A 23959-nucleotide genomic window follows, 5' to 3' on the forward strand; every position below is an offset into this window, starting at 1 on the left:
GATTAGGTCAGCCAGAACCGGGGACACTTCCTATAACACCTGATGTACTCGTTACATCAAAAGAAGAATGGCATCTACGCTAATGTTAGTCTTTCTGTTTATTCAGAGGTTTACTGAAGTCAGCCGGATCCGGGCCGTATCCAGATCAGATGGTGGACCTGGCCTGGACCCATCCACGACGCATCCCTGAAGTGCCAGCCTCATCAGCCCTGTGAAGGCCTCATCGACACGACAGCCATCGGCACTGATCCTCAACAAACTCGTCTCCATACTGGCGTGATGACTCCGACTTCCAACCAGATGGAACTGGATAAATATTCTGAATGTTCTGATCCAATCTGACTTCTGACCTGTAATGCTGCCTGAATCATAATCATACACTGTTCGCTCGTGTCGGAGAACTGCCCCCCCTGACTGAGCCTGTTTCTCCCAAGGTTTTTTTTCTCCATTCTGTCTCCTGATGGAGTTTTGGTTCCTTGCCAATGTTGCCTTGGCTTTTGGCTTGCTTAGTTGGGGACATTTAATATTCAACAATATTATTGATCTGCCTTTCTTAAGGTGGACGATGACACAATTTTCTTCTAGAAACAAACTTTGTTGTATTATTTTCATGTTATCACTGTGAAGCTGCTTTGATACAATCTGTATTGTAAAAAGCGCTATATAAATAAAGGTGACTTGACTTGACGTGACACAAGCTCTTACCCAGCGCATCTTGCAGATATTTCTGTCCGACCAGTTTGAGGTACTCCTCGATAGCTTTAGTGCCCAGAGTGTTTTCTCTGAAGATCAGGTGCTCATTCTCCCCACATCGATCCACTTCCGACATCATCAGATCCGTCAGGAAGTCCTATACAAAAACACACAATCACAAAAAAACATGTTGATCTGTGAGAAAATGTACTCTTAGTAAAAAAAAAAAAAAAAGAGAGTAGATGGAGAGATTGTGTGGAGGGTCTGCAATCGAAGCGGTTGTGCTACTGATGTCTTTCAGTACATGAAAGAAAAGAAAAAGAAAATGAAAGGGGGATGCTAGTGCTGAAGTCAAAGCTGCTCCGATCAAAGCTATCTGACAGGGAGCCTATCGAAACCAGCAAATGGGAGTTAAACAGAAAAATCAGTCTACTTGCTGTTGACTTGACATAAATGTGACATAAATGAGACCCTGTAACCCGAAATTTCGGAAAGATCATGTGACACTGAAGATTGGAGTAATAATGCTGAAAATCAGCTTTGCCATCACAGGAATAAATTACGTGTTAAAAATATTAAAATAGAAAACAGTCATTTTAAATTGTAATAATATTTTACAATATTACTGTTTTTTAGTGTATTTTTGATCAAATAAATTCAGGTGAGCTTAAGAGACTTAAAAAAAAAAAAAAAATTATTGAAAAGATTATTGAAAAAATGAATTACATAAACCCTTGAAATGTATATAGGTTTTTTTAGGATACCAGACCAGTTTGTCAAGTCTAAAGCTCAGTTTGAGTAGCACAGCTCCATTCACGGTAAATGTGGACAAATATTTGGCCACCAATGTTTAGAATTTCAGCACTAAGTATTATTTTTTCCATATAATTACTGAGAGAACGTTCCATATCAGAGGAATCCAAAATATGCAAAGACTAGATTATAAGGTATTATGTAAGTCAAAACAAAAGCATTTGTTTGGGATACAGGAGAAAGGGAGTGTGGGTAGTGTGGATGTACGGTGACCTCAGAGCTTAAATATCCTTCATGAGCGCTGATGCAGGGAACAGTCACCATGGTAACTGGACCGGACTATTTCCAGGTTTTGCATGATCGTAGAAATCCTAACTGTAAAGTAGTGGCTCCCCCATCACGTGTCAGATTCCAACCTATGCCTGGTCCACATCTTCTTTTACCTTATCTTACAATTATAAGCTTATCTAAGAAAAGTTTTTTTTTTTCTCCCAGAAGCACGTATTATACACCTCGCATTGAGCCATTGAAACAAAATGTGAGGTGCCATTTCACAAAGAAACAAAGGATGCTGTGATTGACAGCTAAATAATCCCATTGTTATTTTTTAAAAGAAAATAATGCACAATGCTGTTTCATGACGGGTAAGAAATTTTATGCTTGGCAAATTTGAACCAATGGCAGATTTTGCCAGAAAAGCACATTTTGGACGCTGCATACAAACAATCCTCAGTATTCAAGCTTGTCCCACATTTTAATTCTTAAATGTATAATAATTGTTCATTTATAAAAGGTATGATCAGCAGAGCCGGAAGAATATCCTCAGCACCATTAAGAGCCACACAGATGGAGATCTCATGAGCCTTGAGACTCTCCGCACACACGCACACACAGTAGTGGGCACTTTGTAGAAAAGGCCAAGAAAATTGTCCATTACTGTCAGAGTTAATCAGCTAGACTATAGCTCACCCTTAATCAGAACGAGACGAGAGAGAAACACAGGAAACGTTAGAGACAAGAGAAAGCGAGGAGAAGACATTAAGCACAGCGAGACATAAATTCAAATATAAAATGGAAAGGAAAGCAGAAAAACAAAAAATAAAACAGGTGCGTAAAAATAGGTGCTGCACAGGAAAGCAAAGCCATTGCACAGGTGAACAGAAGAAAACAGAAATATATGTTGCACAAAGGAAAAAAATATATAAAGAGAGGATGGAGGGATTAAAACGAAGAGATAAAATCCCTCAGGTCTCTCTGCATTCCCTGGAAGCAAAAACTCATAAAGAAGGAACCATCTGACCGAGACAGCAGTTTGTGAGCTCTACCTGAGAGAGAGAGAGAGAGAGAGAGAGATTTTACCTACATTGTCTTGACCAAATGTCCCCACATGGGTTGTAAAACCTGAAATCACCTACACTGTGGGAGGCGGTCAGTGGTCCCCATTTGGAGAGCGGCTTACATATTAAATAATGAAAATTCCGAAGGGTTTGTGTTCATGTTCAAGGGTAGAAAATATCATTAGCTCTTAGAAAAAATTAGGTGATAAATAAATAAATAAATGTAGTCTTTCAACAGTACCATTGTACTGAGCATCGAAGATATTAATATTGAACTAAAATAATGTGTTCAATAGCTTTTCCATTTTAGCATAAACTACTGAACCGTTGGTATCATGACTACCCCACCTCAGGAGTAAAAATTCACACAAAAAATGTGTGCGAGCACAAAACAAAGCGTCCTATTAAAGTCCATTCTTTGTGCATGACATCTATGAACGTCCGTGTGTGTTTGTGTTAGCCAGGACAGCTGAATGTGACTCGCTATCAAAGGCCTTTAAATAAAACTAAAGGTCACTGAGACTACAACACACAAACACACACAGCCTCATTAATCTAAAGACATAAGATGATGACTCATTCAGTTGTGTAAAGATATTCTGGACGAGAGAGAGAGAGAGACAATATTAGCAATGGGGGGAGAGAGAGAGAGAGAGAGAGAGAGAGAGAGAGAGAGAGAGAGAGAGAGAGAGAGAGAGAGAGAGAATTGCAAATTCCTACACCTTTTGATCAATGAACTTCCATAGATTTTCCATGACCAAAGATGAATACCTTTCCTCCAATTTCATCATTACTTGCGTGTCACTCTCAGCACATTTTTCTTTTGATTTAAAGGCAAGCTGTAAACTGAAACACGAAACACTAGTTGTTATCTCGCCCCCTCTCAGGCTAAAAAAAAAAAAAAAAAAAAGAGGTCAGAGAAGGTCAGATGGTATTTAGCAGACAGACGAAAGGAGGCTCGAGAGAGAGCGAGAGAAAGCGTTTGCTGTAATGTATGTGTCAGTGTGTGAGAGAAGTCAAATATCACAGAAGCGATGAATTCAGCTCTCAATCTACCCACACTCTATAACCTTGAGTTTTCTCTATTGCATGTGTGCAAATATGCGTATGATTCTGTTCTGCGTAGCTGTGCGCGCTCACGACCCTCAGTGAAATGTAGAAATGCTCTGCTAATGAAATGCTAGGCTGCGGGGCAGCTTTATCCAGTGTGCTTTCTGAGATAAGACTGATTGTTGTGCTGTATGACTAAAGTGGGTCAACAATATGTTACAACAATATGTCCTCAACATTTACCTTCTTATGCTTGCTAAACAGTCTGCATCTCATCAACACATCCCATCTAGAAACTGAAAAAGCTGATCTGGGGTTTTATCACATCTGTTTACTTAAATTAAATCAAAAGAAATAAATTTAACTCGATGTCTTAATTGTATGTTGTGTGTAGCATATGTTTTATTAGGGCTGTCACAATCATGACGTTCTGCCTCATAATTTATTCTGACACAAATTAGTTTTACAATCTCTTCATGAACTCTTTGAAGTGACAAAGTAGTAGTTGCGTGGAGTGGACTGTCAATGGAGGAACAGAGATAATCAGATGATTATGTAATGATTGCTAAAGGCCTATGTTTTGTATTGGGCATTTCTGCATATTGGGTCTCACGTATTGCAGTCCATGTGATCATCTCTTGTCATCCATAATCACGTGTGTTACAACAGGGTGCAGACATGACATCACGATTACATCATATCACAAAACAGATTAATACCTTGTCTAACCTCAAACTCTTGAGATGCATGAAAAGTGTGTGTGCATTGAGAGCCGGCTGAAGTGGATGTCACATCTACAGCGAAGCACGACTTCTGTAATAGCTGTCAGGGCAATGTGCTGCTTCAGACCAGAAATGACATCCTTTCAGAGCCAGCCTGCCTTAAAGTGCAGCCAAGCGAGATAGAGAGAGAGAGAATGGCAGAGCATGAGTCTGAGACAAGATAAGGAGATAGAGAGGTGATGGGCAGAGCAAGAGAGAGAGAGAGGCAGAATGGGGAGAAAACAAGAAAAAAGAAAGGGTGACGGATGAGGAGAGGAAAGATGGAAAGATATGCGCGCTGAAGGAAAATGCAGATAATGACTCTCGTCTCATGTCTATGACGGAAGATGCTGGCTGAGCTGTTGCTTTGCCACAATAATAGTGTGTACTTCAAAATGCATTACTATATATATATTTATTTTTTTAATCTCAGTTCCTGCAGCTTATTAAGCAGCACAACTGTTCTAAACATTAATAAAAAAAAAAAATTCTTGAGCAACAAATTAGCAAATTTCTGAAGTATCACGTGACAATGAAGATTGGAGCAATGGCTGCTGAAAATTCAGTTTTGCCATCACAGGAAAAAAAATACATTTTAAAATATATTAAAATTGAGTGAACTATTCCTTGAAATGCAAATTACATGTATAATATTCCATTTTAAGAACCTAAAATACATCCTGACATTTTAATGTGGCAAAAAAAGTGAATTTTTCAAAGAGAAATATCTAGCTGATGAAATATTTTAGAGAAAAGCACAGCAATTTTTTAAACTTTTCCCCCAGGTTTTCCCATGATTGTAGGAACCCGTAATTACCCTTACTTTAAACTTTATGGGTGGAGAAAAAAGTGATGTACCATAAAAATCACACCCACACGAAACTCAAGTAAGTGATAAGTGAGTGTTATTGTGTCATTTTGGGCTTGATGTCTCTGTGGGATATCTCTTCTCCATATTTCACATCATCACAAGCACATTGGTCTCAGGACCAGCCAGGGGAATACAGCTACCATATCTACTTACTGATAGAATGTGACCACTGCTACATTACCTAAACAAACTGTGTGTATTATTAGAGTGAGATTCCTTCATTAAATCATTCCCAGTGAATCTGTCACAGCAGGCTCTGTTTGGTAGCTCAAATAACTGTGTCCAGACTTTTCAAAGGAACATGAACAGACAAGCGCTATCCACACAGACGAGTCTGCTTCATCTTCATTTGAACCTTATTTAGTCCTATTTTATTTTGGTCTGTCAACTTATGTGTCAGTCAGAGACAGAAAACAAGCTTGCTGAAGTAGAACTAATAACTCCCAAAAAACATCCTCTACATTTGCTTTAAACACTCATAACATGACTATTGAGTGATTTAATCAGATTGAGAATACACACTTAAGGCTGAGAGACATGATGTTAGGAAACTGAAGCACTAAACCGAATGAAACGCTCATTTAAGTCAAAACTGAGGTTGGGCGATATAGCTAAAATATCTTTAAGCATTTTGGAGATATTCAAAGCGTTTTATTTTCAACTATCATTGTGACCAAACAGCTATTTATATTCAATATGTTTAATGCAAGATGTAAAACATAATTAAAATCGTGTCAAAAATGTATAAACCAATATAAGTAGCACGTACCTACGTATTTTTCCTAAAATATTTTCCTAAATTATACACCGTTCAAAGTTTGATCAAAAGTTTCTTATGCTCACCAAGACTGCATTTATTTGATCAAAAACACAGTAAAAAAAGTAACAATGTGAAATATAATTACAATTTAAAATACGTTCCTCAAAACAAATGACCTTGGACAGCCTGGATGATTCCACTGGTGTTACGGCCCATATCCCTCAGGGCTTCTTTGAGAAGCGGAGTAATTAAGGAGCAGTAATTAACAGCTTCAGACTAACAGGCCTGATCTCCCCCCGCAGGACCCAGGGGGACAGCGGACGAGGGCAGGAGAGGATATGAGTGACGCAACTGACCGTTTATGATGACCTTCTTTGAAAACTAGTTGCTTTAGTGACAGAAGACACTTCTTACCCAGTAGTTAAAGAAGTGAAGTGCAACTGACCAGTAAAATACACTAATGACTTTTAATAATGACATGGAAAGAGCAGACAATCTTAAGAGTCAGCACTCACAGGATAATGATGCAGATCAGTCAGTCATTCGTGGACCAGTGACCATCTCTAATGACAGTTTGGTGGTTCACAACTTACACTGCACTTCAGCCAACATGAAAATATAAGCAAAGGACGGCATCACTGATACGAACAGTTCTAAACTGACTGTTTTTCCAAGAAGTCATATAAGATTACTGGATAAAATGACTTTTGATTGAGAATGAATGATTAATTAATTATTCAGACCCCATTTGTGAACAAGTTTGACAAATTCACTAAAAAAATAACTGACTGAAATGAGCAATTTGCATTTAATACAATATTTAAAGTATTGAATATTTTATTCAAGAATTTAATACAAACAGGAGCAACCGCCTATCTAGCAGATATATCTCCAGTAGAGCGTGAAACTTATAAAATGAATATTCACTATATAAAATACAATGACTTTACCACAATCAAAATTATACCTTGATTTTTTCAGATACCACTATTTCACTGATACTTTTTGGTTGACCGGGTCTATGGGAAGCCTGGAATGTTCGCTATCAGGGTTCTCAAAGGGATCTTACCATTAAGAATACAAAACAAAAAAACAAACATATTTTTTATGCTTTCAGAACTCCCTCCAAAAAATAGCCTGGTAAAAAACCTGTTTCACACTTCATTTCACTGATTCTCCATGGCTAAAGGTAATGGCACCAGTTCAACTACTTGATGGGTGACTGCAAGATGTTGGATTAAAAACCCTGGACTGTAAGGCAGCAATAAATCAGTATTCCCGAGAGCTGCCCATTGAAATGACCCTCATGCCTGGACCCTGATTAAAAACATCGTAGTAGATTCCCTGTATGAAAATCTTGTTTCATGCTTAGTGTTTCTAATTAAACTCCACACACAGGTTATGATAATGAGAATATTCAGAAAAGAAAAACTCAACTTCATATCTAAAAAAGTCTGTTTGTTCTCCCTCAAACAGTGAATGACATTAGTGCAGTCTAAACATGTTCTTCACTAAATGCCATACATAAACTAGAGGCTTATCCACCTCCATCTAAGGTCATTTTGCCTTTGTGTTTATATCATCCTGTGAGTCACTGCAAACATACCATCTACATCAACCCTGGATCTGCCAATCAGGGCCAGACCAACAGAAAAGCAGCCAATACAGATAAGAGCAGCCGTATTATTCCTCCCTTATGGTATAATGGGAAGATTTGCTATTTTGCTCTCTGGATCCTGCGGAAGGCTGTGAGAACCAGGGGGAGATAATCCCTCCGAAAAACCTCTCAGCATGAGAAATCCTATGCACATAAATACAAAGATTCATAGATGTAGCCAATACAAACTACATGCAATCTCTTTAATGTAGTATCCCTTTGTTAACCCAAACAGCAAGGAATAACAGCGGGATACTACAGCAGAGATAACAGAAGATAACTGGGATTGGATTACTTTTGATTGACCGTGACCTCTGAAGTTCAATAAGAGCATCAGTGAAAAAGCTAAATGCACAAGGAAACACACAAAGGTCAGGGAAAAGTCAGAAATTGATTTGTAATAGTTACAAAAAGTAAATACATGGTCACATAAATATTTAATTGAAATATAAATTAATAAATTATAAACATAATGTTTTATGATTTATAAATTAATGTTTAAATGATCCATAATCTCAAAATTATTCTAAATATTAATGAATAAATTACAAAATATATTTTTTAACAAATCTATTCAATGGTTTCTAACTCTGAACGACAAAATAATGTTAAGATTTATAAAGAATCATACTACTGTTCAAAAGTTTGGGGTCAGTTTTGGGATTCTTTATCTAAGAACAATTATTCAGCAAGATACATTAAATTAAAGTATTTACATTATATACATTATATTAAAGTAAATACATTTATAATGTTACAAAAGATTTCTATTTCAAATAGATGCTGTTATTTTAAAAAGTGAATCACTATTTCCGCAAAAAAATAAAAATAAATTGACATCACAACTGTATGACAATAAAAAGAAATTGCGTACCAAACCAGCCTATTAGAATGATTTCTGAAGGATCATGTGACACTGAAGAATGGAGTTATGGCTGCTGAAAATTCAGTTCTGTCATCACAGGAATAAATAACATTTAAAATATATTAAAATAAAATAACAGCTATTTAAAATTGTAATACAGTTTAACAATGTACATTTTTTTTGTAATTTTTTTAACCTATTTGTGATTAAATAGCCTAAATGCAGCCTTGGTGAGCATAAGATATTTCTTTCAAAAACCCTAAACTTTTGAATAATATATAAGATAAAGCGGCCATTCCCAAACTGTGGTCCGCGGACCACTAGTGGTCCGTGAGGGTACTGCAGGTGGTCCGTGGAAAGGCAAAATAAAATAATATTTTTTTACCTTCATTTTACCAGGAAATTCCCATAAAAAAATGAAAAGTAAAAAGAATATGTAGGCATATATTGATATAAAATTTTAATTAAATTGTCAAGTTATTGTGTGATTAATAAAATAGGCTAGTGGCGCTCGGCCGTGACGTTCAAGTTCAGTGCCGTTAGAACCACAACATGGATCGGTGGATAGCAACAGGTTCTCTGAAGAGAAAAGGGCAGAGGCAGATATGTTCTCATTATCACATCACACGCATAGCCTTTATAGGCAGTTTATATGAAACAAAATGTTTATAAATGGAATGAATAAGGCCTGTTATTATTTTAATTTCAGTTAGTTTCTTGATCTCGCGTTTCTGAAATGTTTTGCGGATGTGCTAAGTGGACAAACTCAAGCCTACTTTTTGAGGACTTGTAAAACTCTGAAGATTAATAATCCCCTAAAATCACCAAAGGTTTTGAAATGTTGACTATATCCAAGTGTTCTTATTACTGTATAGATTTCATACTCCATTGCTATGGAAATAAGCCTGTTGTTCAAATGAACCTGATTATGCCCTCGGGCGCTTGAGTAAATAAAGTAAATTTGTAATAAAAAAAAGCCTGTTGTAGCCTACTGATGTGATGACCAGTTATAGTTTTAGTGCTAGTAAGCCTATTTAGAGGTGCGGATTAATTCAGGTAGGACTGTGTGTAGACATATTTTATTATGTGTATTACGAAAATTCTTGATTACAAATAGTGGTCCACACACACAAAAAGTTTGAAAACCCCTGAGATAAAGATTTATATAACAGTCATTAGTAACAACTATATGAAATCTCTTTGGGTCACGTGACATGTATTTGTGTGTCAGCTTTTTCCAGATGAATATATGCACGTTACTTCTAGCAAAGGCCAATATTCAAATACCTACAACCCTCTTAGAATTATGAATGGTATGTGTGCAGTAGACAAATACAGACTTCAGGTCATGTATTTCAGTCTGTGATGGTTAATCATCTAAAGATGAAACCAAAAGGTTGTAGGTATGAACCCTGCAATTATTATTTAGCTTTCCACAGACCCTTTAGCACTTCCCTGGACCACAGGTGGAAAACCCCTTGGCTAATCGACAAAATGTCTGAGCCTTCACATTACCTTTGCTTTCCCGGTGCTCTGCAGGATGTGCACCAGGGCGCAGGCCATCTCTTCTTTGTTCTTGACGCTGATGACCGGCTCCAGCACAGAGCAGAGCAGCATGTAGTTGTTGGTGGTGTACTCTGCAAACTCTTTGTAGAGCTCCATGGGCAAGATGTTCATGCTTTGGTACCGGGCCTTGATGCGGACCATAGGACCAGCTGTTTTCCCTTTACCTGGATTGGGTTGGCTAACCGGGTACCATTTCTCAACCAGCTGCCTGCTCGTGACAGTCACCGCTGGAATGCTCACCAGCCCCACATAGTTATTCTTGTCCTTTTTCTTCTTCTTGTCAGAGTCTCTATATAGATGGACAGTGATGTTCTGGACCGTAGGGAGGTTATTGAACTCAAAGTGTTCACCCCAGAAGACATTATCCGTCTTCAGTTTGCAGGTTGTACGGGCATAGAGGCTGTCGTCCAGGCAGAGCTCGCAGAAGTACTTTTTCTTGGCCGGAAGGTCTTTTGCTTCGATGATCCACAGCCGCAGTGTATTCTCAACCCGCCGACTGTTGTCCTAGAGACGGAAGGGCATTGTGAGGTTAGTGGACAGTTAGGCTGCCTTGCCAAGGCTGTAGCGGATTATTACCGCATCAGTGTGGCATCTAACAGGGTCAGTGATTTAGAGATGACGTGCTTTTCGGCTCAGTGATTAAATACCCTCTGCTTCAGATCACCCACCCTTGGCTGGGAATTAAAAGGCCCTTTATTTTAGATCATTTCATGTCCTTCCCATAAAGATAGCAGGATGGTGCTGTAAATACTGTGTGACATCACTCAGCAGTTAATGTCATTCACTGGCCTTTTTAATAGAATAGTCTTTCCAGTGTGAAGTCATGTGGTTTAATATACGAGGGACGGCCATAAAGTTGACCTGCATCGTGCTGTATAAGTGTACGCTTTTGTTGTAATATAATAGAGGTTAACTTATAGATATCCCTCCATCCTCTTATAACATAGGAGGCAATGGAGGATGAGATCAGAATAAAACTAAATGTCACAGTTATTTCTGAGGCCACAGACCATCGTGAATCACTAAACTGAAAAGACTAAAGCCCTCGTTCACCAGCGGCATACAGTAATTCTTGTCCCTGACCCTCTAGCCATTGCACAGTGTCCCACCCACAATTAGTGATGTCATGCAGAAGCATTTATATCTGGGGTGAAACGTTACCGCTGATGGAAATTGTAATACTATTTGGGCAATTTAGCCTAATCCTAAACACTTCTAAATACATTTATCATTATCTGTGGAGATTTGTCTTCCTGTTCATCGTTCTAGGTTTCTATAATCTAAAAATTATAAATCTGTTGGGCCGCAGTCTACAGCGAGTAGAAATCACAACTCTCAAAATGAATGAGTCGGGCTTAGTTCACACAAAATGACTCCAATTTCAGTCTGTTCACCATACAAATCTATCGTATGGCTTCAGAAGACTAGTTGTATGGACAAATTTATGGGCCACTACTGGGCCAAAAATGTTGTGATTATATATCAATACGACTATAACATTTTTATGTATTAAACAAAATAGGAAATATTACTATTGAAAATTTTTACTATGAAATAAATCAAGAATATAAGAAAAAATTCAAGCTATTATTCTGGCAGAAAACAACAGGGCTCTTAAAGCTTTTATTTTGTTGACAACAGCCAGTTCATAAGCACTTCTCATTACAAGTCTGTGAAAATGGTTGAAGCATGTTGCATTCCCAAATGCACCTTATAAACCACTCAACCTAGAGCCGATGCAGAGTTTATGTGGAGCAGCATTAACTGTGAACCGATCTGCTCTGATAAACTAAAAACATGAGCCGCTCGCTTATAAAAGAACACAGTGCCGCGTTTCACTGTGAAACATACATTTACTTAATTAAATCGCAGCCTTTGTGATTTTAAAATCGCACTGAGCCATATCACAGTTTTCAGTTTTGTTTCGATTAATCCTGCAGCCCAAGGCTGGATAACGATTCTTCAAAATTGCCAAACAGCATGAAGCTGAGTAAATAATGACACAATTTCCATTTTTGAGTGAACTAACCCTTTAAGGCCTGACTGATGAAGTGCTCTATAACATCAGTTGATTGTACTGAGGGCACTAGGCATTGTGTAGGGCTCGAGTGCTCATGGATATTCCCACACAAATAAACACCCACTAAGGCAATTGATTTTGCATCTCAGTATTGAGGTGCTCCATTGTGTGCCCTCATCACAGATAATGAACTAATTAGGCAGACAGAAATGCGCCTCTGCCGCAGCAGCTAATGCCTAAGCTATGATCATCTCCACACTACTACAGCATCAACATCTGTCTGAAAGCATCATCTGTTCACTGCAAAGCTCTCTAAAGCCTGGCTCTGGTGTTCACCTCAGAAACCCACTGAGTAATTAAAATGTAAGACTGAACGATGGGGAGACATTAAACACATCCTCAGGCAAGCTGTTAAGAAGGCAAAATATAACTTGAAGTTTGCGCTTGAATTTCCCCCCAATCTAATTAATCATTAATTTGCTTAATCAGTGATTGGTGAAATGAGCTGTCGTATGGTTTTTTTTTTTTTTTTTTTTTTGGCATGTTCAAAGCAGCCATATGTTTTGCAGTTTCTCTTCTGAGTCTCATGTGTTTATATCAAAGAGAGAGAAAGAAACTGCCCTGAATTTAATCACTCTTACAGATACAGAAACATTATTTGATTTTACTTCTTTTTTTGCATTGGGTTGCATTTTTTCACTTAAAATCAGAGCATCTGCATTAGGTATGATATTTGCCTTATGCTGATACACAAGTGGTGGTGCAGTTAGGCAAGTTTACCTTATTAGGGTGGATGGCTCGTCGCAGGTTCTCCATCCATTTGTCTCTCTCTGCAGACGAACGACAAGAAAAGCACTTGCTACCTGTGGAGGTGCTCACCTGGAAAAAAGGGGCTATTACTTGTCAGCTTACTGCAGAAATCTCATGGCTTCCAGCTTGCTTGCAACAAAAGCAAACCTGTGCCATGCTTTAATGTCATGTGAAAAGAAACAAAATGCAAAACTGAACTACATTGACTGATAGTCTCAGCACAAATGCAGCATTTAAAAACAGAGTTAAGAAAGCTGGATATAGACAAGTGTAACAAGGCATCACAAGCTAAGAAAGAAGTCAAATAGAAAGCTTGTGAATTTAATAAAAATGTAATTAATACAATTTTAAAATCGATGCTGGGACCATTCAATTAAAATTACGATTAATTGGAAATCAATATTTTTTACCTAGTCCAAGATTACTTTTTCATGGTGCGTTTCCAAAAGCCAATATATGGTCGCAGGGTATGCCCTTACCAATAAAAGGAACTTGGGATCATAGTTGGCTAACGATGCTTTTGGGAAACACACCCCTGGTTAGGAAACATTGTCTTATGAATGACGATATACTGTAATGTTGAATTTAAATGAACGTACTAAGGGTCATGAGAGATCGCATCAGTGAATTAGTTTGTGTATTATGTAAAGTGAGTGAAAGAGGCGTCTATACCTCGAAGCAGTAATCTTGGCCGAGGATGGAGCTGTGCACCGGTTTAATGAAGACCTCCTCCTCCATGCTGAGGTCCAGAGCTTCTACTGCACTGCTGGGACTGAGCAAAGACTCGTGAGAGCGCGACTCCTTCAGCCTGGGCATCAGATGAGACCTGGGACAGAAACACACACCAACCAGTGACACAGGTGTCTCGCTCAAGCTTTTCAATTATCTTGAAAACAAGACAGATAATCTAATGGGTTTATGGCAACTGCCTGCAAATCAAGTGTTATTAGCAGGTGTAATAAGACAACAGGCACCCTTACAAAGACATACAGTGGGCAGTTGCATAAACTGTCTTAAAAGTTAGTCATCTAATTTTTTTCTTCAAGACTGACTGTCATAACTTTATAAAGTCAGTTACATAAAAAGGTAGATTGGTATAATTTGACTTGGAAAAGTAAGACTGATTAAACTAGTTCTTAACATATGTTTATGCAACTGGCCCCAGGACACAGCAGATATGTGGGAAAATAATAATAGATGTTTGAGTCTCACAATGTAGTTTAAGTCTCCAAAGTGTGAAGACAACAGCAATAATATAGAGAATGTTCTATCGTCTCACTCCTATTTCATTGGAAATAAATCTTACGATTTTGCAATAAAAATTATGATCAACATTACACCTTATACTTTACCCTAACATGTAAGTAAATTGCAACTAACTTGCAACAATAAACATAAATCAAACAGCCACAGACTTTAAAAAAGACAATAATCTAATGAAACAAAAACAAACAAACACAATGATTAAAATGTGTCATAAAAATACAAAACATGGTACAATTGAAAAGCTTTTTTTTTTTTCAATATATATATATATATATGAAGAGTTCAGATGCAAAAGCCTCTAAGTGCCATCTGAAATTTTCTTCTAGAATGATCATTTTTATCAAGCTTGTATATTTAATTTCAGTAATTTCCCTTTAATTACAATTAATAGGTAATTTTCATTGCCATTTAAGTGAAATTACTGAATTTAAATATACGAGCTTGATAAAAATCATCATTCTAGAAGAAAATTTCAGATGGCACTTAGAGGCTTTTGCATCTGAACTCTTCATATATATATATATATATATATATATATATATAAAGAATACATATATTTTTCTGTTGATTAATAAAGCATATTTTAAACAGATTTTGGCTAAAAATAAGATTAAAGTAGATACATAATTATTTTATTTTTTGGGGAAAAAAAATGTGAACGACAAGGCCAGAAAAAAAAAAAAAAAAAAAAAAAAAAAATCAACATTGAGTCCTTAAAACATGCTCTACATATTATGAGACATATATAATGCATAATGGCATTAATTACTCATCAAGGCATATAAATGAACACAGGCATGTGCTGTTTGAGCAGTGTTTCTATGCTTTGATCACTACAGGTGTCATTAACTGAGCTGTCGGTTAGTGTTAACGCTCACAGAAACTGATTAGTGCTCTGACAAGACAATTAGTGCCTTATTCAAACAGCTAATTACCTCCTAATAATCTAAAACAGAGTTTATAAAATCTCAGCCATACTTTTCAATATCTGTTAAGGCACGGAGACAAAAGTCCAAAAATAACATACCAGATCATAAAGTTGTGAGTGCTTACATGCAGGTGTGAAGGATGAAGCCATTTAAAATGCCAATACCACTCGTGTCACATCAATTCAACACGTTCCGCATCCATAATAAACAGTGATGGGAGACAGCAAGCATATCATTGGAAAATCCAACATGTTTACCGCTGTAATTAGAGTGGGAGATCTCATCTGATGAAGCCTGTGTTGGTCTGAACTGATGTTAATTAGTGCTTGCTACAAAGCAGATCTGATCTGGGAACAGTTCCACTACTCATCCCTTCATGTCAGCCGGAGAGAGATGTGCACAGAACACTCTTCATCTGATCTCCAAGGAATACTTCACACAAAAATGAAAATTCTGTCATTATTTACATACCCCCATGTTGTTGTGCAGCATACCCCCTAAAAATTGGGTTGCTGTGCATCTGGCTGTGAATTTGCTTTTCTAGCTGTGTTTAGTATAAATTTGTTGCAACTGGAGATGCTGTTGGAAAGTTTTTGTATAATACTTGAAGGTTTTTTAGATGACTTTATTAATTTATTTTTGGACATAATATTATTTACATACATTATTTTATTAATTATATTTTTATAATATATTTTATTATATAATTATTTAAATAAAGTATTTACATACTGTATTTGTTGTATAAATATGATTTACATACTATAACGTGTATATCTGTGTTTTCGTGACTCATTAAAAATATCCAGCATTTGATTGTGAATCGGTCATCACAGCTTGCTCTTCTATGTTTTTGCATGCAGGAAAAATTAACATGTGCTCCATACTTCTATACTTCTCCTGTGTGAAAAAAAGAGCAGCTCGGACAATCTGTTTAACATCTCATTTTGTGTTTAAAAAAGAAAAGAAAAAATAATAGAATTAGAATGAAATGAGGGTGAGTGAATGACAATTTTCATTTTTGAGTGCACTTTCCTTTTCAATCAGTTTAGTGTATATTAACTAACACACATGGGCGATGTATGATCTCTTCACAAAGGTGATGCTGATGGTAGATGTCAATTTCTTGACAGAAACCCATATTTCCCCCACATAGTTATATCAAATAACCCTGATAGGAAGCAACCCACATATCTCTCCATAAACAATCATCATCAACTGTTTGTCGCTGTGTGTTTCTCATAAATTATTTACAGTTCTCTATTACCCTGAACCCTTTCTTTACCTCCCTCCCCCCTCTCCTTTATTTTAATTTCCTTGTTTCTTCCACTCTCTTTCTTCCACAAAGATCTTCAGAGGTAAGACTATACTCCCGAGACCAGCCTTGTCTCTTAACCACTGAGGCTTCAGAGAGCAAAACGTGTGTGTGTGTGTGTACAAACTGTTTTATTTCTGATTGGCTGAGGTGAAATGAAGCAGAGGACTCTGAGAGTAATTGGAGCAAAGGGGATTTTGGGATTGATCCGTGCTTGAAGCGGCGTTGAAAAGAAAGAGTATCAAACTAGCAGTCCAAACGATAGGTTGAGTTCCAGAATGGGGAGAAACCAACATCAATTTTCCTGACTAGGAAACATTGATGGGATGACACTGACAGGAAGTACTGGGGATAGCTGTCAAAAAGCTTCGGCGAAAGGATGTTTGAAAGAAATAGCAGATGAGGGTTCATCTGAACAATTGTCAATCACTTAGTTACTGGATATGAAACTTTCAACATCAAAAGAATGTTCTGTAAAGATGAGCTTCTGGTTTCTGAATGAAAAAGACAGTTTTCTTGATTAGGACTTAATATCTTTAAGACCGTGTCCTGAGAGAAAAAGGGATCAGGACTGAAAATACCCCAGAAGCTCTTTTTTTGGTTAGCAAGTTTGGGAGGAGATCAAGTGCCATAGAAACAAAGAGAGAGCAGTTCAGCACTTTCCATGGGCTAAAAGCTGATCCTTCTTTTTCTCAGATGATAAAAATAAATAATGCATGTTTTCTATGTAAAATTAAACAATAATTCAACCCCTGGGTATGAAGGGCTATGCAAATTCTCTAAAAAAAATATTGTAAGTTTAATTTAAAGTAACCTGGAGGGCTATGCAAATTCTCTAAAAAAAATATTGTAAGTTTAATTTAAAGTAACCTGGAACTTAACCCAAATTTTAAGTTCACTGAAAAAAAAAAAAAAAAAGAGTTCATATGATGAAGGAGATTGGTTCAATCAACAGAAACTCAGAATATTATGTTATCTGAACCATAATGATCTAAGTTGATTTGACAAAATTAAAAAAAAATTGTGATAAATCATGAAAATATTTTTTTACATTGTAGAAATTAATAACTGATTACATAACAGTCTGTTCAATGACAAATTAAAATTACCCACCAGTCAGGGTAGAGTCCATATTTAATATGATGCAAAATGAAAATGAGACTGAGAGGGATAGATGTAGAGCTTTCAGTAGGTTGTATTGTTTTGTACCTTGCCCATAACTTTCTAAAACACATTTTTAAAAACCCTCCAAAAACATGGTTTATATATATATTTTTTAGATAAAACTTAAAACTGAAGTGTGTACTTTGCAACACTAGTAGTACCAAACAGAATTTCAAAAATAATGACAAATACATTTCAAACATACCCTCCTTCATTTATTTATAGATTAAAAATAGCCACACAGCATTGGTTGAGCAAATGTTGACATGACCACTTTAGGCATTTACTAACCAAAAGTAACTTTGCAACTACATGTCAACTAACTTTCATTATTAGAGTATTAATAGACTGTCCGCTTAATATCTGCCAACACTGTCTGTTGTGGAGCATCAAAATAAACATGCCAACTTATTGTACTAACCCTAACCTAACAGTCTAGTAATACTCTGAGTTAGTTGACATGTAGTGGCAAAGTTACTTATAGTTAGTAAAATGTCTAAAATGGACTGTTGAAATAAAGTATAACCACTGATTGCAATTCTGTTCAGTGCCACTTTTAGTACGGAAAGTACACACCGTACCCTTTAAGAGGAGTATCATTTTTATCCGTGCCAATTTAAATATGGCATCTACCCTAAAAACAGCAAGACAATGCAAAATAGGTTTAGCAAATTAAGTGATTGGTTAGATTCATGCCTGCATGCATGGACGTCATTGTGTTATGCATGAAACTAAAACCACATTATTAGTGCTATCCCGAGTTCTTATAAATAATCATATCAAATCTTATAAATAATGCTTTTTAAGGACAACCAAGAAATGGACCTTATAATAGTACTAATATGATGTGACAGCACATTCTGGATCATCTAAATACTGGGCAAATCAGATCTCAGAGAGAAGTGCATTCGGGGAGTCAGAGGTGAGCCTAAGAGAGGAAAAGGACATGTTCAGACAAGAGGATCGTGCCGAGGTGTACCCTATGTGGAATGTGTGTGTTTACTCGTCCTTGGGTGTCTATGTGTCGAAATACAACTGATTTAAAGGCAAGTGAAACTAATAAAGAGATGGATGTAGGACACCAACACATGGAAACACACCCACTACTCCACAAGGAGTGTGTCTCTAGAAGGTTAACCGTCACATCAGTCTAGCAGAATGAATGTTAATGTCAGCATTGGAGGCAATGAACGACACCGTATGAATGATAATATATTCGCTCTAACTGTGTTCGCTGTGTGTGTGTGAAAGAGAGAATGTATTTTATCCTGTTAGTGTGATGTTAGTGTGCTCAGTGATGTGGTGTGCATGCTTAATGGCATGTGTTACAAGTTCTTTCATGTTATGCATCTCCTACCAATGAAAGGGACCGTGTGTGTGTTTTCGAGGTGGGGAGGCATTAACGCAAAAACTGAACCGTGAACAGCTCACCTCCAATATAGCCTACTTATCACCTCAAACAGAGCAGCACACATATCCAGTCTGCTGAGAAGCGACTGAACTGTCTGTCCCTAAAAAAAGAATCCTTTTCATTACATTTTGCCATGTTTCCTTTCTCATTTACCTATTTTATTCCCCACATTTACCCAGAATCCCCTTCTTCCCAAATGGATTCATCCCCTGCGCACACACTTCCTGTCTTCACAGTGCTCTGTATATCTCTGTCTCTGTAAATATTTCAGACACTGCACCAGATATAAGTCACACTTCACCCTCTATCCCTCCTTTTCTGTTCTTCTTTTCCACTCAGACTGCTTCATTTTTTGTTCCTGGAACAAATCAATGAAATAAACCAAAGATGTTTCAGTCTGAAACTCATGATAGATAAATATAAAGACATATTGCAAATGGCTCTTTTAATTTCTGTGACAGCACATAAGAGTGAGAAAGGAGAAAAAGAGAGAGATTCTCTATAAATACATGTTTTGAACTGAGAGACTGATAGAAGAAACAAAGATTATATGCTCTCAGTGCTACAGACTTAAACTATATTTGTAACAATAGGTATCAGAATGCTAAGGAATTTATTGATTTTGGTTTCTTGATGATTTTATTAACACTTTTTTTTTTTTTTTGAGGAAGACATATTTTAGGAAATGATTGCCCAACGATGATATCATTTTGACACTGAAAACAATGATTTAACAAAATAACGTTTTTGTAACAGCAGCATAAATTCAACACAAAATAGGCTTAAACTGTATAGTGAATGACAATTAAACACGATTAAATGCATATTTTCTAAATGTAAACATTTTCTCCAAGAAGCATCATGGATAATATTCCTGCACTGTTCTGTCTGGTACGTAAGCAGACAACAGACAGAACAGACTATGCAATTAAAATCTGAATCCAAATCAGGGAGAGAAACATAGCAACCCATGGCTAAACAACAAAAACACGCAATGAGGTCACTCAGCAATACCATACGTAAAATCAATATGTAGCGTTTTATAAAAGAGAAAACCAGGAGAGAGCCACTTGTCTTGTTCTCTAAATTTGACAAAGGATTTATAGCCCATGAGGCAAAAAGATGGCAATCCGCTGTCATCTTCTCAGTGAGTGTGTGAAAAGAGTTCACACTCTGACCAGTCATGTAAGATCTCCTGCTTTCAGCTGAACACTAGATTCAGAAGACTAACGCATTTGTCAAATTAGAGTCTGTGATGCCAAGTCACTTAACATCTTGATGGTTCTACACAATGAAACAAAATCAATAATAAATCTAAAAAAATCCTTCCATCAATAATAATATCACAAAAGCTTGGTACAAAAAAACACTTTACAACTACAACTCACACTTTAAAAGACACTTGCAAAAATATATAAAATGTATTTTCTACAATAATAATTACTGCACATGTGCATTAAACAAAAATACTTAGCTAGAAGTGATGCCCAGTGAAAAATGAATTGATACAATTAAAACAATCTCTAACATTGGCTGATAACCATTATAGCACTGATATATTGTGCATATACACTCAACTAAAGGATTATTAGGAACACCTGTTCAGTTTCTCATTAATGCAATTATCTAATCAACCAATCACATGGCAGTTGCTTCAATGCATTTAGGGGTGTGGTCCTGGTCAAGACAATCTCCTGAACTCCAAACTGAATGTCAGAATGGGAAAGAAAGGTGATTTAAGCAATTTTGAGCGTGGCATGGTTGTTGGTGCCAGACGGGCCGGTCTGAGTATTTCACAATCTGCTCAGTTACTGGGATTTTCATGCACAACCATTTCTAGGGTTTACAAAGAATGGTGTGAAAAGGGAAAAACATCCAGTATGCGGCAGTCCTGTGGGCGAAAATGCCTTGTTGATGCTAGAGGTCAGAGGAGAATGGGCCGATTGATTCAAGCTCATAGAAGAGCAACTTTGACTGAAATAACCACTCGTTACAACCGAGGTATGCAGCAAAGCATTTGTGAAGCCACAACACGCACAACCTTGAGGCGGATGGGCTACAACAGCATAAGACCCCATCGGGTACCACTCATCTCTACTACAAATAGGAAAAAGAGGCTACAATTTGCACGAGCTCACCAAAATTGGACAGTTGAAGACTGGAAAAATGTTGCCTGGTCTGATGAGTCTCGATTTCTGTTGAGACATTCAGATGGTAGAGTGAGAATTTGGCGTAAACAGAATGAGAACATGGATCCATCATGCCTTGTTACCACTGTGCAGGCTGGTGGTGGTGGTGGTGTAATGGTGTGGGGGATGTTTTCTTGGCACACTTTAGGCCCCTTAGTGCCAATTGGGCATCGTTTAAATGCCACGGCCTACCTGAGCATTGTTTCTGACCATGTCCATCCCTTTATGACCACCATGTACCCATCCTCTGATGGCTACTTCCAGCAGGATAATGCACCATGTCACAAAGCTCGAATCATTTCAAATTGGTTTCTTGAACATGACAATGAGTTCACTGTACTAAAATGGCCCCCACAGTCACCAGATCTCAACCCAATAGAGCATCTTTGGGATGTGGTGGAACGGGAGCTTCGTGCCCTGGATGTGCATCCCACAAATCTCCATCAACTGCAAGATGCTATCCTATCAATATGGGCCAACATTTCTAAAGAATGCTTTGTTGCACCTTGTTGAATCAATGCCACGTAGAATTAAGGCAGTTCTGAAGGCGAAAGGGGGTCAAACACAGTATTAGTATTAGGTGTTCCTAATAATCCTTTAGGTGAGTGTATCTTAGTAAATATCTTTGTATGAATAGGTTCATGTTTGCCATATAATCCTTGATTATATCTTTTGAAATAGGCTGTATTCTTCCAACAAACCCCAGTTCTGCCATGAGAACTCTCGGAGTATTTGGCATGGTAATGGGTATGACAATGTTGTATGTTTTGGTCTTGGCGGAATAGATCCGGACGCTGCTGCTTTTATTGCTACTGCTACTGTAGGTTATTGCTGCTGATGCAGGGCAAGTACAGGACTTGCTACTGCCAATTCATACACGACACGCTGCTGTGAGCAAGTAAGACATGCTGCTGCTGCTGCTGTACAATATAGCGCACATGAATTACCCATAGCAGATCTATACAGGTGGAGCTGGGGAAGGTGAAGGGTTTCTGAAAGCACGCTGCACTGCTAAGGAAAATGCTACCCAAGAATTTGAAGGTTGAGCAGCGAGGTCATTGGCTACTGATAGAGCAGGAACCAATAAGCTGTGCCCTATAGATAACAATGTGATTACGAACAGGTTAAATGACCTATTGGCCTGTGCCATTGAGAGTTTCATAACAGAACACTGTATTTCTCTACACTGACTCCACAGTAGATAAGTTGGGTGGGCTTTTACTGTTGCGCCAAGTTATTTTTTGGGGGGAAATTAGTTGAAACCTTAGGGCTAGTTTTGTAGACACTAAAAACAGAAGCTAAGCTAATCCATCTATAAAGCCCAGTTGATCCACTGAAGACATATTAAGAAAATCCACTAAAGATCCATCTCTAATTGCAAGCATGATGGGGATACATTTGTACTGTTCAGGGATGCAGAATGTGGAAATGTATTACATTTGCTACAACCCTGACAAAAATTAACTAGCACATTTCCATACATCAATAAATTCTTCACCCCCTGCACTCATCGTACTGTCATGGTGACCTATAGCAAGGATAGAACCACTTACTACAAAATACAGTTCACAAATCAAAGCAACCTTGAACCTGGACATGAAAGAAACGGGAGGAGAAAGAAAAACAGGAAGATGTGCAGGGACATGCTCCCAAACACACAGGCCATCACAGCTCTTATACACACTGCTTGATACACACAATTCAGCCTTTCAGAGTGCACATCACAGGCTCTTTTCAAATGCATGGAGTGTGGGTGTATGAAGCTCACATTGAAATGAAAAGTTAAGGTCACCAGCACACAAACACATTTAGCAGGGTGGCTGGAGACTGAAATGGGATCATACAAACACACATGTAAACGTCTCTACACTCACTATGAAGACATTTCTCTGGTCTGATAGACACATAAGTTATGTGAGGTCACTGCTAACTGTGACAACACAGCTTGACAGACTGACAACTGTTACTGACTGGGACAGAGATGGCATAAGGGTTGTCGATGTAACAGATTTGTCGGTGTACAGTGAGTAATTAATAAACTATAACAGAGTATGTGGTAGGGTATGCTAAAATTTTTCTAAGTGCTAACGACTAAAAAAGCTATTGTTCACAATATAGCATTTCTGGGATAAAATTAGGAAAAAAAAGGTAAAATAAAATAGCAAATAAAAAAATAAAAAAAACAAATTAATAATAGTGTATGCAATAATATCAATTTTGATGTTTATTCTAATAAAATTAGAAAGATAACTTTTTTTTGTCCAAAACAAATGTAATACATTTATTTTTTTATCAAGCCTTGAAACCTCAATGTCCAAAGAAATCCAACTGAACAAAAACTTCACGTTCACAGACGAAAAAACCAAGATACATCAGAAGTAACTGGTTTGATGCAGCTTTCATTACATTGAATACATTAAAAACAGCCTTTAATCATTGCATATACTGCTATGGCCAAAATCACTGTCGATTAATGCAGTATATGATTAATCATGCAGCCTGAGGCTTTGCTGTCATCACTCTTCCCATTTAGAGAGAGAGA

General features: G+C 37.3%; 1 protein-coding gene across 5 annotated transcripts in view; it reads right to left on the reverse strand.

Annotated features, from left to right (window-relative positions):
- dab2ipb (DAB2 interacting protein b) overlaps nt 1-23959 on the reverse strand; it is a 142606-nt gene that overhangs the window by 22356 nt on the left and 96291 nt on the right. For all 5 annotated transcript variants that reach the window (XM_084115375.1, XM_084115374.1, XM_084115377.1 and 2 more), the window contains 4 exons: nt 13816-13969; nt 13114-13212; nt 10263-10817; nt 706-850 (listed from right to left, as the gene is read on the reverse strand). In XM_084115375.1, coding sequence (XP_083971501.1) covers nt 706-850; nt 10263-10817; nt 13114-13212; nt 13816-13969 — 953 coding nt within the window. The remainder of the gene's footprint in view (nt 1-705; nt 851-10262; nt 10818-13113; nt 13213-13815; nt 13970-23959) is intronic.

Source organism: Abramis brama, assembly GCF_963993115.1.
Source record: "Abramis brama genome assembly, chromosome: 5".
NCBI lineage: Eukaryota > Metazoa > Chordata > Actinopteri > Cypriniformes > Leuciscidae > Abramis > Abramis brama.